This window comes from Lactuca sativa, chromosome 5 (assembly GCF_002870075.4).
Source record: "Lactuca sativa cultivar Salinas chromosome 5, Lsat_Salinas_v11, whole genome shotgun sequence".
NCBI lineage: Eukaryota > Viridiplantae > Streptophyta > Magnoliopsida > Asterales > Asteraceae > Lactuca > Lactuca sativa.
Window position 1 is genome coordinate 351,991,311 of NC_056627.2, and position 16,304 is coordinate 352,007,614.

Here is a 16,304-nt window from a genome sequence, read left to right on the forward strand (position 1 = left end):
GTTCTTCCAACTCGCCGAGTTCCTGCCCATCTTCAAGCAACTCGCCAAGTACACCTATGTGACTCGCCGAGTACCTCTAGATCTTAATCCATACATAAGCTTTCCAGGCCATGCAAATGATCCAACCCACATATCTACCCTACTACAACCCATCCATCACGTAAAGTGGCAAACTTTACGTGAATCCAAAGAGATCTAAGCATAAGACACTCTAGGGTTAGGGTTTGGGACAAGATGGCTTCACCAATCACTCAGGAACAGGTACTTTAATGCACTCTAGACCTTCTCCATTCCAGATCTGAGGTAGCAACCTCAGATCTAACCTCCAAACTCAAAACACCACATGCTATCTTTTCCAAAAACTCCAAAATAATGAATAATAGCCCAAGCAACGAAATAATACCTCAAAGGAAAGCTCCAACAGAAGAGAAATCCAAATCCTTGCAAAGCCCCTTGCTCCAAGCCTCTTAGCTTTCCAAAATCTCTTCTCTAAGGTTCAAAAGCTCTTAAACCACGCACAAACGCGCCTTAGGGTTTTTCTGGACTTCAAGAGAGGGTAAAGAGGCTGGGGAGAGGGTATAATGTCCTTTAAATAGGGCCCACCCTCCGAAATTAGGGTTTTCTCCACTCAGCACTAACTCGTCGAGTCCAGCCGCCGACTCGCCGAGTTGGCCACTTAACACGTGACCAGAGTCGCGACCCTACTCGCCAAGTCCACCCATGGACTCGCCGAGTTGCCCTTTCACATTTACACTTTGAACCCTGAACTTGCACTCCTGAACTCGGGATGTTAAAGAATGAAATCTTTTGGAAGAATTGTTTGATTACAGTGAAAGTAATGACTCATTTGTTAAAGCTTTTGCGGTTGTGTGATTCGGATGAAAAACCTACAATTGGTTATGCTTAAGAGGGGATGCGTCGGGCAAGAAGAGGGATTAAGGAATTGTTTAAGAAGAAGAAGGAATTATATAGGCCTTACACTAACATAATTGATAGTCGATGGGATAGGATATTAAGAAAAAAGTATTTATTGTGCAGCTTATTGGTTGAATCCCGTTTTTCAATATGATCATGCAAATCTTTGTAAGAAGAATGAGGTGTTTCAAGGCGTTCTTGAAATGGTTGAGAAGACTTTTAAAGGTAATGATGTGTTAAATATTACATTGAATTTAGGCAGGTTTCGTGATGCTGAAGGTACCTTTGGTAGATCTAGTGCCGTTGCTTCTCGTAATCTTACTCGTCCAGGTATGATTTAAATTTAATGTGTCATTATTATATATAAAATATTGTATTTTCTAATATATATATATTTTTCTAACTATATCTTTTGTAGATGAGTGGTGGAAGTTATTTGGTGGAGATATTCCGGTTTTGCAAAAGTTTGCTATTAGAATATTAAGTCAAACGGCATCTTCTTCCGGTTGCGAATGTAATTGGAGTGTATTTGAAAGGATTCACACGAAACGGAGGAATAGATTGGAACATCAAAGGCTAAATGATCTTGTATTTGTTCATTACAACTTGCGTTTACAAAATAGGTATGGTATTTTGCTAAGATATACTATGCTATAAAATGACCAAGTTATATTAGAGATTTTTTTGAATGTTTTTGTAGATTGAAGGTTGATATGAGGTCTTACGATCTTGTTGACTATGAAAATATTGATAAGACGGAATTTTGGGTGGTTGAAGAAGAGCGGGAAGGAGAACTTAATTATGATGATTTGGAAAATATGCTTGATGAGCAAGAGCATGAACCGGCTTCTGAATCACAAGGTGACCATGTTGATCATAAAGTTGATAGTGAATTTCAGTTGCTAAGTAACCGCGAGATCGATGCTTATAATACTCCAATTTCTCAAGATCCATGATTTGGTTTGGTCGTAACGTGTTTGGATTTGTCTACAACTATGTTTTCTTTTATTATTTATACTTTATGTGGTTGTTTGTTGTGTTTAGATTGATCTATAACATGTTATTAATACTCTATTTCGTTGTTTGTTGTGTTTAGATTAAACTTTCTTGACATCAAATTATTGGTATTATATGTCTATGTAGTATGCCTGAAAGCAAAAATATATGAAAATAGAAAAATGCCATAAACCGGGTTGATCCGGCGGTTCAACCGATTGAACCGGTTGACCCGTGAACCGGTCGTCACACCGGGTCAACTAAAAACCCGGGTTTTAAAACATTCGTAATAACAAGTTTTATAATCAAACTTTAGAATGTTTGCACAACATACCCACAAGTTCTGTTTTAATCAAACGAACCCCAATAATTGTCTTTAGTTGCCTAAACTTGCACTCCAGGATAACTTCTTCTACCCACAAAACCCCAAAAGCAACCCCTCCTTCAATGAATCGGAGCTTTCAAGCTTTCATCCATGGCAGAGTAAGCTTTTTTATCTCCCTCTTTCTCTATTTCTATCTCAATTACTCGTATTTCGATTGTTTTAGTGTTAATTTGTTTCAATTCGTTTTCAGATTTGATGGCCACACAAAAGATCTCTACGATCAACAAACCGGTACGAGGATCTCATCATCATCTTCACGATCAACATCAACAACGAGCATTCACGTAACCGCACTCGATGGGCTCGTAAACGTGAACTCTCTGTTCACAATCGCAGTGTTCGTCGGACTTTCTCTCACCACTCCCGGCCAACGCAGCCTTGAGAACCGATCCGCCTGCGACGCCGACATCTCCGTCGCCAAGAAGCTTCTGGTATTCGAGGTTGTATCGTTTAGTTTCTTCCTCTTCTCGTCTCTCGTCGCTCAAGGTCTTAAACTCGCCATCAATCTGCTGAATAGCAAGGATGCTGATGAGGCGTTTAGAGCACACATTAATCTGAAAGCGTTGAGGTTTGGGATGCTTGGATCGGCTGTTGGATCAGTGATGGGGTGTTTGTTCTTGATGCTATCGATGGTGAATGTGATCGAGATTCGACTGGGGATGTTGTCTTGTGGGAGTCGATCCACTGTTAATGCAGTTGCTTCCATGATTGTACTGGTCACTTCTGCTCTTTTGGTTTATATTTCAACTGCTGTTTATGCTTTTCTGCATTGAATTGCTTCAACAGTTCGATCTCTAAGCCAGAAAAGTGGTCAAGTTGAAAGCTGCTTTTTGATGGGTTTATGTAAAGAAATCTGGCCCATATCAGTTAATTCAGCTTCAATTTCTGTTCTGTTTGCTTTACCACGAATTGGAACTGGAATCTACTGTGTTGTATAAAAAGACATTGTTTATTCACTCTTTTTCATGTCAACAATCCACTTTTACTGCTTCAGTTTTGAGTTTATGTGAATGAATTAGTAGTTATCCACCTTAAACAATCTGCCATAAACTTTTTAACACTCTAACCCTATTAACAACTTTTTTTTTCTATTATGAGAGCGATGCAAAAACCATTTATATATTCAAACAAACTGACACAAATTACTCTAATGAACATTTAACGGAGAGCGGTTGAGATGATGAGACTTCCAAATTCTGGTGAGCTCATGAGAGACAAAGATATACGAGACGAAAGAGACACCCTTGAGAGTTGAGTTGAGATTTTGTGGATCTGAAATCATTCATTTGTCGTTGCAACTTCTAAATTCTCTAAGATTGGTACAACGTCTCACGGCTTGAAGCATGATTATTGGTGAAAATTGATGGGGAGTCGGGGATAATAAGAGAAAGCTATCAGATTTTCACAGAAAAATATTTTAAGAGGGAAATTATGAGGATTGAAATCTCTTTTAGGCTGAGAGCGAGAGAAGAAAGAGCACCATGAGTTTTATATGTTGAGAACTTGAGATCAACGAGTATTTCCGTAATAGGGGTATTAACAAAACTAACCATTATGAAAAATGTTCTTAGCAAAAGTGACCCAACCTTTCTCTGTTTTGCGAACGGATAACTATGTCTTGAACACCATGTTCAAGACTAACAATTTCTACTGGAGAGTGACCGTTAGGTTGGTAAGATATGACATAAAGATATCCTGGAATCTGAGATGACAAAAAGAAAGAATATTTCGAAATGCATCTTGTATGTTTCAGATACACATTCCGGATTGGTTTTCATATTCATCATTTGAGAAATGTGTATTGTTACAATTTTTTTTCTTCGTATTCACAACTTGAAAACATTTCTAAAAATGAGTTCATCTAACCGAGTGTATGAAGAAAACTTTGTCGATCTTCATCTTAGCTTACATAATCTTGAAATAATCGATCCGGGAAATGTTACCCACATCAAAAAATGTGAACCACCATTTTGAGTTTTTGTTTTTCTCATGGGATGTGAGGTAAAATACATTTCGGTTCTATCCTTTGCAAAATTAAGCAAAGACTTATGTCCCCCAATTTTAAAGGGTTCCCAATCTTAAAGCTTATTCTGTTAATTATATATGTATATATATATATATATATATATATATATATATATATATATATATATATATATATATATATATATATATATATATTTTTTTTTTTTTTTTTGGGTTATAAAGACAAGTTGGAGCTTGACCTGATGGTAAAAGCAGTAGTTTATCATACTAAGGGTCTTAGGTTTTAATCTGTTTACTTACTTTTCATTCATTTTATTTGGTTTAAGTTATAAAATCGAAAGGCCCCAATTTTTTTGTTTGCTTAGAGCCCCTAAGCTAGTTGAGCCGCCTTTGTTCGTAATACAACACTCGTTTTCTTGCAAATGCAATTTCATTAATATTGTTATGATTGACAGTTCGATAATTTGTAGATTCCGCCATTTTTTTTAACTTCATGCTACCGGTAATCTTCGTAGACAATGCTCTTCTAAAAATGGACTATTTATGCACAATGTTCTTAGCGGTTGTCATAGATGGAAGCTATCAGACTCTTCCCTTAGCCTACAGTTTTGGCAAGCGACAGAGTGTCAAATCGCGATTCTAGTTTTTTTTAGACGAAAGGAATGTCTTAGGGACGTTAGGGGTGTAGCCTTCATATCATGACTATCATGACGGATTATGCTAACATTACACTTAACATGTCTTCTAATATTCATATCATGTGTATTGTTATCGGAATTTGATTTTCAAATTGTGATCTAGGACTAGAGAAACTCGACCATTTGAAGTTTTATTTTGTAGACATGTAAATCGTATAGAATATCTGATTTTGAAAAAAAAAAAAAAAAGTTAGCTAGAGTAAAACATGCAACACTGCAAATGTGACATGCTTGATTGGTTATGAAAAATGGGCAATGACATTTTCTCTAACATTTGTTTCAACATAATGACCCTTAATAGTCTTCTTGATGTTATGTACATGACAGTGATGGATGAACATGATGTATTGATAAACACTTATTTTGAGATGGTACTTCGGAGGATGTGAAAGTGTGTAAGCTGGCATACACCCATCTCTAACTACAACTATGAAGTAAAAGATGGTATGAAGAATGGTGTAGATGTGGAGATTAGCATGCCTGTTGCCGAATGAGACCATCTTGAAGATACTATTACAATTAGAGGAGGTTTTATGACCGCAAAAAAATAATGTGTCTGTGACAATTTCTCGATATGCTTTGCATCCACATCCACATGCATCTCCTCCTACGCTACCCTCATCATACATGTTTTTCCTAATTTCCACTGAATTGTCAGCATCGATTAATTATTATACGAACCAAGAAAAGTGTTATCTTTCTATTAGTTAAAAATTTCATAATAACCTTCTCAAGTTGAATAAAATTTATTAAAGAAATTTAAGACTAAATAACATTTATTTAAAAGTATTTAGAGCCATTTGGATATTCGGGCACAAGAAGAAAACTATTTTCCACTTAAGCTCAAGCAAACAAGTAACGACATTATTAGTTGGTTTAGTTCGTCTTTCTAATCAATTATCTAAGAGGGTGTTTGAAAATGCATTTTGAACCTCAAAAAGACTTAAACAAAAGGACAATAATGCAACATCGGCTCTCCATGTCGTTTTTTGAGCCATACCAATCGGTCTTAATTTTAAATACAAGACTTTACTACATTCTTACATCCAATGATAACAAACCAAACATCAACTTTGGAAATGATACCTAAACCTCATGCATAAATCAAACAACAATTTTCAGGTAATCATTACTAATTAATTGATTTAAGTCTCATATGTCCCAAATGCTCTTAAAATGGGAAATTAAAATTGAAAAATATATATATATATGTGTGTTTTTAAGCTAAGAGTCAACAGTAGTTTGACAATTTCTGTACTAATTAAGCCCCGTATATTCATTCAGAAAACAGACGAAATTTCAACTAGACCCACCACGAAATGGGCCCCAAACCCGCTTCACACACAAGCGACCCCTGCAATTAATACAACAATATTTATTCAATTTTAAAATTTTAATTTTGGAATATGGAAACTTGAACAAATATTTTAGCAACTTACAATGACCACCATAGGTGCAAATGGCTTTGAATCTTTTTGCTCTTTTGGGATTTCAGGAAACTTAACCTTATGAACTCGAAACCTAATCTGCAATAAAACAACAAATATTTTATAAATTAATTGTAAGCTCTCAAAAGTATACAATGAAATGACTTCTTGAACTTGGTTAAAAGATACTGAACCTCATCATATCCATCTATAAGATATTCAGCACCATCATATTTCCATATCCATTTAACTTGGTTCCTAATGATAAAAAGGTAGACACAAATTAACCCTAAATCACATAATTGAAAATTTTAAAATTTTAAAATTGACAACTCACTTGTTTTCTGAGTCAGGTTCAGCACTGATAGGACTTGGCAGTAGGAACGCTGGTATGTATATATCATCAAAAAATCCAACTGATACTGCAATTTGGAATTATCATATTATCACATAAACATGATTATTATTATTTTTTATAGTATATTTATATAAAGAAACTTACAGCGTATACCATCAGCGTTAGATTCTTTAAGTTTTGCAGATATAATTTCTCCTACAAAGGGTTGAAAGATTATCAGCCTGAATTTCACCTGCCAAAAAAAGGTCAATAATATTAAAATATTATTTTATAATCAGAAATATTAAGAGATAGAAGTTTAAAGTTAAGACATACTGTGTAGGTTGGAGCACCCTCATTGGCAAAGATAAAACCACCATCGATTGACTGGATATCATAAACAGATATGCAAAGTCCCAAATCTTTGATTATCTGTTAACATTTAAAAATTGTTTGTTTTTAGTATCTGTTAGGATATAATATAAAACAGGCATAAACAAAAAAAAGAAAATAATATATTTAAAGACCTTATCTAAGAAAAGAGCCTCGAGCTCTCCCTTAATAGCTTCATTGATAGGAAGGCTCAAAAGATCAGGTTTCAGTCGCAATGTATGCTCCAATTGGCTTAATTGGAACATATTTTACACCTGTTACATAAAATTGTGAAGTTTAATTAGGCAAATAGTTGTATAAAAAGTGTCACTACAAGAATGGAATTTTTTTTTTTTTTTTTTTTTTTTAATTATTATCAAAATCAACAATTTCTAACTATGATAATTAATAAACACTGTCATTGATGGATTGGTTTACAATTCTTGAAAATATGGAGGGAGTAACCGAACGTATTCCATCTTCTTAGGTAGTGTTTGGTATGATGGAATAAGGGAATGAATGGAATGGAATAAGGGAATGTATTCCATATTTTTTTATGTAAACAGGAAATTCATTATATATAATGTATAAAGTAGAGTTAAAGGTAATGACTCATTCTTATACCTTTCTTATTCAATTAACTTGTCCAATCCATTCCTTTGTCATTCCAAATCATCCAACTCCATTCCTTCATTATTCCATTCCATCCAACCAAACATACCCTTAATTTTCACTTCATGTAGCGAAGAGCAAACAGACAGCTCAGTCAAGGCTTATCATTTCATGTAACCAATTAAATAAAATTTAACACATAGCAACATGTATTATAAGTGGAGCTTCAAACTCTCAATAGGAAGAAATACAAAAAGCAACCTACAAACATCATGAAAAACTCAATTTTCACATAAGCTATTCCTTCACTATGATTTCACCATATGATCAAATAGACCATCAATGTGTATGATTTTCAGAAAACAGAAACAGAAGATGAAAATAACCTGGTATGCTGAAGCAATCAGAAACCTAACATAATCAAGTTCAAAAATTCGAAATCGATGAACATTTCTACATGGAGACAGAGGGCTGTTTGTTGAATGAAGTACTTATCACTAAAGCAATGAAAACATTCATTATATGGAATGCAAAACTATTGAATGGGCAACTCATATCATGTGTTAAATTTACTCTGAATCTTTGAGAACAGGGAATACTATGAATGGCTATGCACACAAAACAGCAATTCAAGAACATGCTATTGCCTTTACTTCTCCATTAGCAGGCTCGTAGTTAATGTAATACCAGGTGCAATAAATAAATCCAAACTGTGGGAAGTTTATGTACGGACAAAGAATCAGGCGCTTTGAGTTTAAAAAACTTAATCAATAAACCTAATAAAGGTAGAAATCGAAGATGAAAGTTCAAAAATCGAACCTGAGAAGGAACGCCGGCTGGAGGTAGGGACGGAGGTGGAGTCTCCCCCGTCTGGTGTGGTCGGAGGTGGAGTCGCCGGATGGAGGTATGGCCGGAGATGGCAGACGATGGTGTGGCGTACGTTGGTGAGGCGTGCGTTCGTCGCTCGGTAAGAATAGAGTTAGGGCACGGTATTTTCTTTTTCTTTTGACTAAATTGCTAAATCACCCCATTTGTTAAATAAGTTTAAAACTATGCCCATTTAATAAACAATTTTGTCAAAAACACCCTTTTCATCAAAAACTTCAATTTTACATCCTCTCATAAATTAGGTTTACAACACTAATAACATTAAAAAAAAAAAGAAAAAAAAAGTGCGTTTAGAAAGACGATGAGGCCAATAGAAAGGGAATAATTTGATCATTTGAGGTTCCACGAAGTGACGACCGACTGCATCATCATATCATTTCAAATTCGAAAAAGACTTATGGGCTGTTTGGTAGCCTCTTAATTGAAAATTTAAAAGACAACCTCTTAAAAATTAGATTTAGAGTGTTTGTATACATCTTATTTTTTGCTTCTTAATCTTAAAATGATTCTTAATTGTTGGGGCAATAAAATTTAAATAATAAGCCCATTTTATTTGTATAAAATTTAAAGTATTTACACACATTGGTCTTGTAAAATATAAGTCAATTTCTCTTTCTCTCTCTTTCGGAATATATATATATATATATATATATATATATATATATATATATATATATATATATATATATATATATATATATATATCATACATACTTATAAAGCTAGCATTTTTTCTTGAATCTCATGCATTTGAAACCCCATTCTTTTTTCCTTTCACCACATTCATTTGAAACTCCCATGACTTTTCAATTTCTTTATAATAATAATTATAATTTGGTAATTAGGTTAAATAAATATCAAATCTAAAGTGTATTCATATATAAACTAAATTTCAATATTAAAATAATATCTTTAATTCTACTTATAAAATTATGTTTTTTTTAACTTTTAACATATTATACTTAATTTATTAGTTTTAATATATTGTTGGATGTAAACCATTATCATTTTAAAGGTATAATTTTTGAACAATTTGTATAAAATACTTAAATTATTAATTAAAATATAACATTATAGGCTCAACTTAAATATAAATTTTATTTAACTTAAACAACCCAAAGATTATTTTATAAATAGTTAAAAATTATAAATTGTAGTGTCTTTCTACTAATGATTGTAAGTTGGTTAATAAGGTAAAATAAATATCAAACGTAAAGTGTAATTATAAATAGACTAAAATTCAGTTTTAAAATAATATTTTTACTTCTATTTATAAAGTTATGTCTTTAAATTTTAACATATTATACTTAATTTATTAGATTTAAAATGTTGTTGCATTTAACCATTATCAGTTTAAAGCTACAATTTTTGAACAGTTTGGACAAAATACTTAAATTGTTAATTTAAATATAACATTACAGTGTCAACTTAAATAAAAATTTCAGTTATACTAAAAAAACCAAATAATATTTTATAAATATTTAAAAGTGATAAATTATAGTGATAAATGCAAAAACTAAATTGTAATATCAGTTTAACTAAAATATTTCCTAAATATATTTATATAATCGTTAAAAATTCTCAAATAAGTAGCTTAAAATAACTTATAATAACAATAGTTAAAAATAACTCTATATAAATGATTATATTGTTACCTTTAAAATCAAAAAATAATTATAATGATAGAAATTACAACATTAAGCAAATAAATTTTAAAAAATTAGTTAAAAATAACAACTATAAATAATATTAAACCATATATAATATTTAATTTTATTGATGTGTAACTCGCGAGTAAAAGTCATTCAAACGATTGAGATTATGACGTTATAATAGATTTATATATTATCATATAATTGAAAATAATCAATATATTATATCAAATTAATATACAAATTATTATATCAAATTTAACAACAACGTTAGTGTTATATTTTAAAAAATATATATTCGTAAAGACTTCAACTATATAGGTGTTTTTGCGCATTATAATGTCAACTCAAATATAAATTTCAGTTCCATTTAAAAAAACTAAAGAATATTTTGTAAATAGTTAAAAGTGATAATTATAGTGATAAAAGAAAAAACTAAATTGTAATCTCAATTTAACTAAAATATTTCTTAAATATATTTTTATAATCGTTAAAAGTTTTCAAATAAGTAGCTTAAAATAACTTACAATAACAATAGTTAAAAACAACTCTATATAAATGATTATATTGTTAGCTTTAAAATAAAAAAAACAATGTTTGATGTTTTAAATAATTATAATGATAGAAATTAAAACATTAAGCAAATAAATTTTAAAAAATTAATTAACGATAAAAACAACTATAAATAACATCAAATCATATATTATATTTAATTTTATTCATATGTAACTTGCGGGTAGAAGTCATTCAAACGATTGAGATTATAAAGTTATAATAAATATATATATTATCATATAATTCAAAATAAACAATATATTATATCAATTTAGTATATACAAATTATTATATCAAATTTAACAACAACGTTTTTGTTACATTTAAAAAATCATATATTTGTAAAGACTTCAATTATATAGGTGTTTCTGCGCAACGCGCGGGCATTCACCGTGTATATATATATATATATATATATATATATATATATATATATATATATATATATATATATATATATATATATATATATATATATATATATATATATATATATATATGGGTGAGATCCGTTGAGAACTCATAGTTTCCCGACAACCCAAGAACTAAAGGTAGAGCGTCAGATTAAAATTAACACCTTAAGAGTATGATCGTCTTCTTACCAATCTCATGTAACTTTCTGTATTATTAGAAGTATTAATAAAAAAACTCTCAAATTAACATTATAAATCAAAATTTTGGAATTTTTTATAAAAATAACAATTTTTGGATTTTTTTAAATTGCAGATTTTTTAAATTTTTTCAAAAAACATAATTTTTTTTTAAAAAGTTGAAAAAAAACATTTTTTTTTCAAAAATTGCATTTTTTAAAAAAAAACAGTAAATTTTATAAACTTAGTAAATTAAAAAAAAAAAAAAAAAAAAAAAAAAAAAAAAAAAAACTGTAACTTTTTTAACCAAAAAAATCAAGCTTTTAGGAGCATATAAGCATATTTTTTCAAGTGAATGTATACATATTTCTTATACTATAATATTCGTAAGTATATCAAACAAAAGACACATTTTTATTTACTAATCTATAAAAACAATAGAATAAATATTTTATTCGATACAAAATAAAATATAAAAAACAAAAAATGCTACAAATTTCAAAGCGTTTCATGTCTTCATGTCAATATTTCCATATTTTCTTCAATTTATCATTTTTCATCTCTTCAATGTTCATCACAATTTCTCCCAAATCTACAAGAAAATTAAAAAGAAATTGATTGATGCAAAAACACTCACAAAAATACATATGTGATTTACATGTGAATCACATGTAAATCATATGTGATTTACATGTGAATTACATGTAATTCATATGTAATTTACATGTGAATTACATGTGATTCATATGTGATTTACATGTGATTCATATGTGATATGTGAATTACATGTGGATCACATGTGATTTATATCTGATTTATATGTGAATCGCATGTAATTCATATGTGAATTACATGTGAATCACATGTAATTCATATGTGAATCACAAGTGAATTACAATATAAAATATATGAAGCTATTCTATGTTGCACGGTTGCAAATATGGGTGATCGTATTTGAAATGTTTCATCTAATATATTTTATATATTTTTTAAATCCAATACTAACCATGGTTTCATTTCTCCATCATAGTGTACAATTGTTGCCTCTTGATACTTCCTGCTTGGTTCTAGAATGATACATGAATCGATGAACATGCCTTTTCACTCCAATCCATTGTCTGGATGTAAAATGTCAGCCAACCTAATAATTTAATAGATGTTGAGTTGTTCATTGATTTCAACGACTTTGCCAGAAACAAGAGAGTTAGGTGATGTTTGTTTTTTTGGAAAAAAAAAACTCTTCAGACCTCTTATTGTTGTGTGGCGCAACACACACGCAACACTTTTCATCTCGCAACTGTTTGTTTTTTAGAAGTCTTCAGAGTCAAAAACCTTTGCGCGTGCTCTGTTTGGCGCAGTAGTTGTACTGCATCTTCCAACCTCTTCTTCTTTTTTTTTTCTTGCTGAAAATTTTATTATATGTTGTTGAAATTTTATTTCACTTTTTTTTCGTTTTTTTTGTTTATTCTTGTTGATTTTTTTTGTTTTTTATATTGAATAATGATAGATTCTTGATGAAATATCATTATTTTTTTTACTAAATATATTTACTTTTTTGTTGAAATATCATTATTTTTTATTGAAATATCATTAATTCTTGCCGAGATGTTATACATTATTAAATTTTTCGTATTAAAAAACTATTTTTGATGTATAAAATTAGTTTATTTTAATTTTTTAATATTTGCAGCAGTATGCAAATGTTAAAAAAACAAACACGCTTCTTATTACAGTCTGCAGCCGTTTGGTCCACCTCTTTTACTGTAGAGGGTTGCATAGGTGGTCCACAGACTTCAAGAATTTTTGCTTCAGAAAATCAAACAGCACCTTAATATCACTAGTATATAGTTTAGTTACCTTACCCCTCAGTCATCATCATCATCATCATCATGACACATATAGATAATATTGATCCACCTTTAAACATGCTCATCTGGTAATTAGTACCTGCCACGACAGGAAAGCAAATTAACAGAAAAAAAAATCACAACAATCCTAGTTTATTTATTTTCAATGCACAATTAACATTTCAAGAGAGAGATATATCTTAATTACAAGTATTATTATAAGTCCATAATTATCATCATAATTGTTAAAATAATTTTTTTCTTGAAAACAATGGACCTAAAGTTCATCTGTTCTTCTAAGTAAGCCCGAAGGTTCCTCATGTACTCCCTTTTGAAGCCTTTTGAACATAACATAATTTTGTCATTTTGCAAAAAGGTAATGCCATTTTTTTGTGAAATTGGAAAAACATAAGTAGTTGTTTGAAATGCAAACAAAATTAGGTGCAAAAAAGCCGGTTCAGGTGTTTGGATTTTAGGAAAATCACATGACTTTAAGTCCCTTTAAAGTCATGGCATCACGTTGTTGAATAAGAACCAAGATATTTGCCAAACATACGAATATAACATCAACTATAGCAGATTTCTGCAGTATAAAAGCACACCCAACTTCAATATTAACACAATAGGACCAATACTGATAAATAGTGGTAGCTAAGAGTGACAAGATATAGTGAAATACTACTAATTTCTGAAAAACATACCCTAAATTTCTTATTCTCCTCCATAATAACGCATAAATACTGCTCTTTGATCCCTGACAATTGACATCGATTCACATATGTGAAAGGCATAATTGATTGGGGCATTTTGTCGAACACATGGAAGGCGTAAATGATTTCAAACAAACTTTATAAAACATACCTAGCTCAAAACAAAGAGATATATTAAACATATATGAGATTTATTGATACCAAAATCGAATGATGGAGAATCAATTTATATTGAAAATGAAACAAATCAGAGAAAGAAATGCAGGCTAGTAGAGAAACAAAACAATTAACCTAGAACAGCAGAGAGAAGAGAGAGAAGAGAAACAAAACTATTAACCAGAGAAAGAAAACTCACAAGATTTATAACGATGACATATGTTCGCTTTACGAACCCTAAATCGGCCCTTGGATATGCCTCTGTGGTCTGTTCGAATAATTTGATTGTTTTGAACCAATTTAATTATTCAGGAAGTCAAAAAATGCAAAGTGAAACACAAGAATAATACTAATCCCATATGGCCCCAAACTCTGGGTATAAATAAAACATTTTATTTAATCACCATATTGATTACTCATTATTTGTTGTTTCGGGTAATCAACTTCTTACTTGAATTATTACTACACTTGTCCCATGCTCTCAGCATGCACACAATGTTTAACTACGGCCCTTACTTTGTGAAATAGATCAAATGAACACATTTCCAATCATACTCATTTCACAACTCCCAATCCTTATCATAAGTATAAGAATATCAAAATTCTTGTTACTTATGCTAGATTCTAACATTTTATGCAATGATTCTTTCGTAAAGTCATAGCTCAAAATCATCAAGACTTGGCTAATCTCTATCAGAAACAATTTTATAGATATCATGTCTCTCACTCAAAGTACATTCCTTTGAACATCCTTCTTGCATAAAAGTTTCTAATCTAGATATAGATTCTCAATATCCAACTCCCAATATGGAAATATTTCTATATTTGCCATATGACAATTCATTCTTAATAGAATCTTATCTATTCATAATAATGTCGATATGGTCCATCCAATACCATACTTCCAACTACTCACAAGCAACCAATCCGCAATGAGCTTTGGATCGTCCTTTGATAGTTGTTTAATTATCTTAGTCAAAAAACCGATTCTTGTCCTTTTTCCCTCTTAATGCGCTAGACATTTGGAAAATTTTAGAATGGTCAAATTTTATAGCATCTGCAATCGATCCTTTACCCGAAGCGTATGGGATACGATGCATAATGTCTTACATGCTATGTATCCTTGACTAAATTTATTAACATTCCACAACCTAATCCTTTAGATTTGAAATGAAGCATAATATTCTCTCCCTTAATTATAGCAAAACAATTATTCAATCCTTACGACTTTGCAAAGTATAACTCTTGTTTTCTATAATTAATATTGCTAACTTATAATACTTGCCTTAATAATCATACAAGCACAACATTTATTCTCCCACTATCATGATGATTATTATCATATAAGCATAACACTTATACTCCCACTAGCTTTGACATGTATTCAGAAAACAACTTAACTTCCAGAAAACAATACCTATTGAATTTCTTAAGTTCATATTTCTAATACCTAATGCTTTGATAATCCTTTATCTAAGCTTCTTAAACTTATACACCTTTGCTTTAGATAGCTCATATGTGTGTCTAAACAATTCAGACTAATTGTCAAATCTCACAATTCGAATTATGGAAAGGGATACCGTTACCATAATCGGATTCGAGAATACAATTTTCACAATCACTATCTTCTTAAAATCTCTCTTAGTGAAAGCATTTCCTCACAATCATTTTCATGAAGGAGGTAATCTTATGATACTTAGATTTTAATGGTGTATGTGTTCCTATCCATGCGAATTTGTCAAAACCAAAGTTTGCGACAAATCCAAACTCATATGGACCGAACTTTCTCAATCTTGATTTCTTGCCTTATGGTAACTCGAGTGTCTACCATGTCTTCCAAGTAGTTAAGCAGCTCACCCTTTCCTATCAATGTACTTTTCATTGATCAAGGTGCTTGTCTTTTACGCGTTCAAATGAGAACTCATAGAACTCACATGCATAATTAACTCAATTGGAATAGCACATAAACAAAATAGTGCCAACACAATAGGTTGTAAACCTCAAGTCGTGTGCTAGTGATGATCGTTAAGGTTTATTCTTGATTTGTTCTTGAAACCTTTCAAGACCTTTGAGACTCCCACTGACTCCTTGACATATAAGATTCTCTTGTCAAGAAACATTCCTTGACAAAACAAATATTCAAGAGTTAGTATAGTTCTTATCAAAACACTTCACATA

The 16,304-nt window shown here is 30.9% G+C and overlaps 2 protein-coding genes across 4 annotated transcripts; one reads left to right on the forward strand and one right to left on the reverse strand.

Annotated features, from left to right (window-relative positions):
• Nucleotides 1-2,240: 2,240 nt before the first annotated feature.
• Nucleotides 2,241-3,289, forward strand: LOC111891586 (uncharacterized). The gene is made up of 2 exons (XM_023887642.2): nt 2,241-2,394; nt 2,487-3,289. The coding sequence occupies exons 1-2, from the start codon at nt 2,387-2,389 to the stop codon at nt 3,067-3,069; spliced, it is 591 nt and encodes a 196-aa protein (XP_023743410.1). The 5' UTR covers nt 2,241-2,386; the 3' UTR covers nt 3,070-3,289.
• A 2,806-nt stretch (nt 3,290-6,095) lies between these two features.
• Nucleotides 6,096-8,877, reverse strand: LOC111891592 (uncharacterized). Of its 3 annotated transcripts, XM_023887651.3 has the most exons (9): nt 8,548-8,874; nt 7,741-7,849; nt 7,272-7,391; nt 7,081-7,176; nt 6,910-6,997; nt 6,745-6,829; nt 6,602-6,665; nt 6,420-6,506; nt 6,096-6,334 (listed from the first exon to the last, which is right to left on the reverse strand). In XM_023887651.3, exons 3-9 carry the CDS (start codon nt 7,380-7,382, stop codon nt 6,284-6,286), a joined length of 582 nt encoding a protein of 193 aa, XP_023743419.1. In that variant the 5' UTR covers nt 7,383-7,391; nt 7,741-7,849; nt 8,548-8,874; the 3' UTR covers nt 6,096-6,283. The 3 variants fall into 3 exon arrangements, with proteins under 3 accessions (XP_023743419.1, XP_023743420.1, XP_023743418.1); XM_023887652.3 differs by lacking the exon at nt 7,741-7,849 and having other exon boundaries at nt 6,919-6,997; nt 8,548-8,877; XM_023887650.3 differs by lacking the exon at nt 7,741-7,849 and having other exon boundaries at nt 8,548-8,872.
• Nucleotides 8,878-16,304: the final 7,427 nt, after the last annotated feature.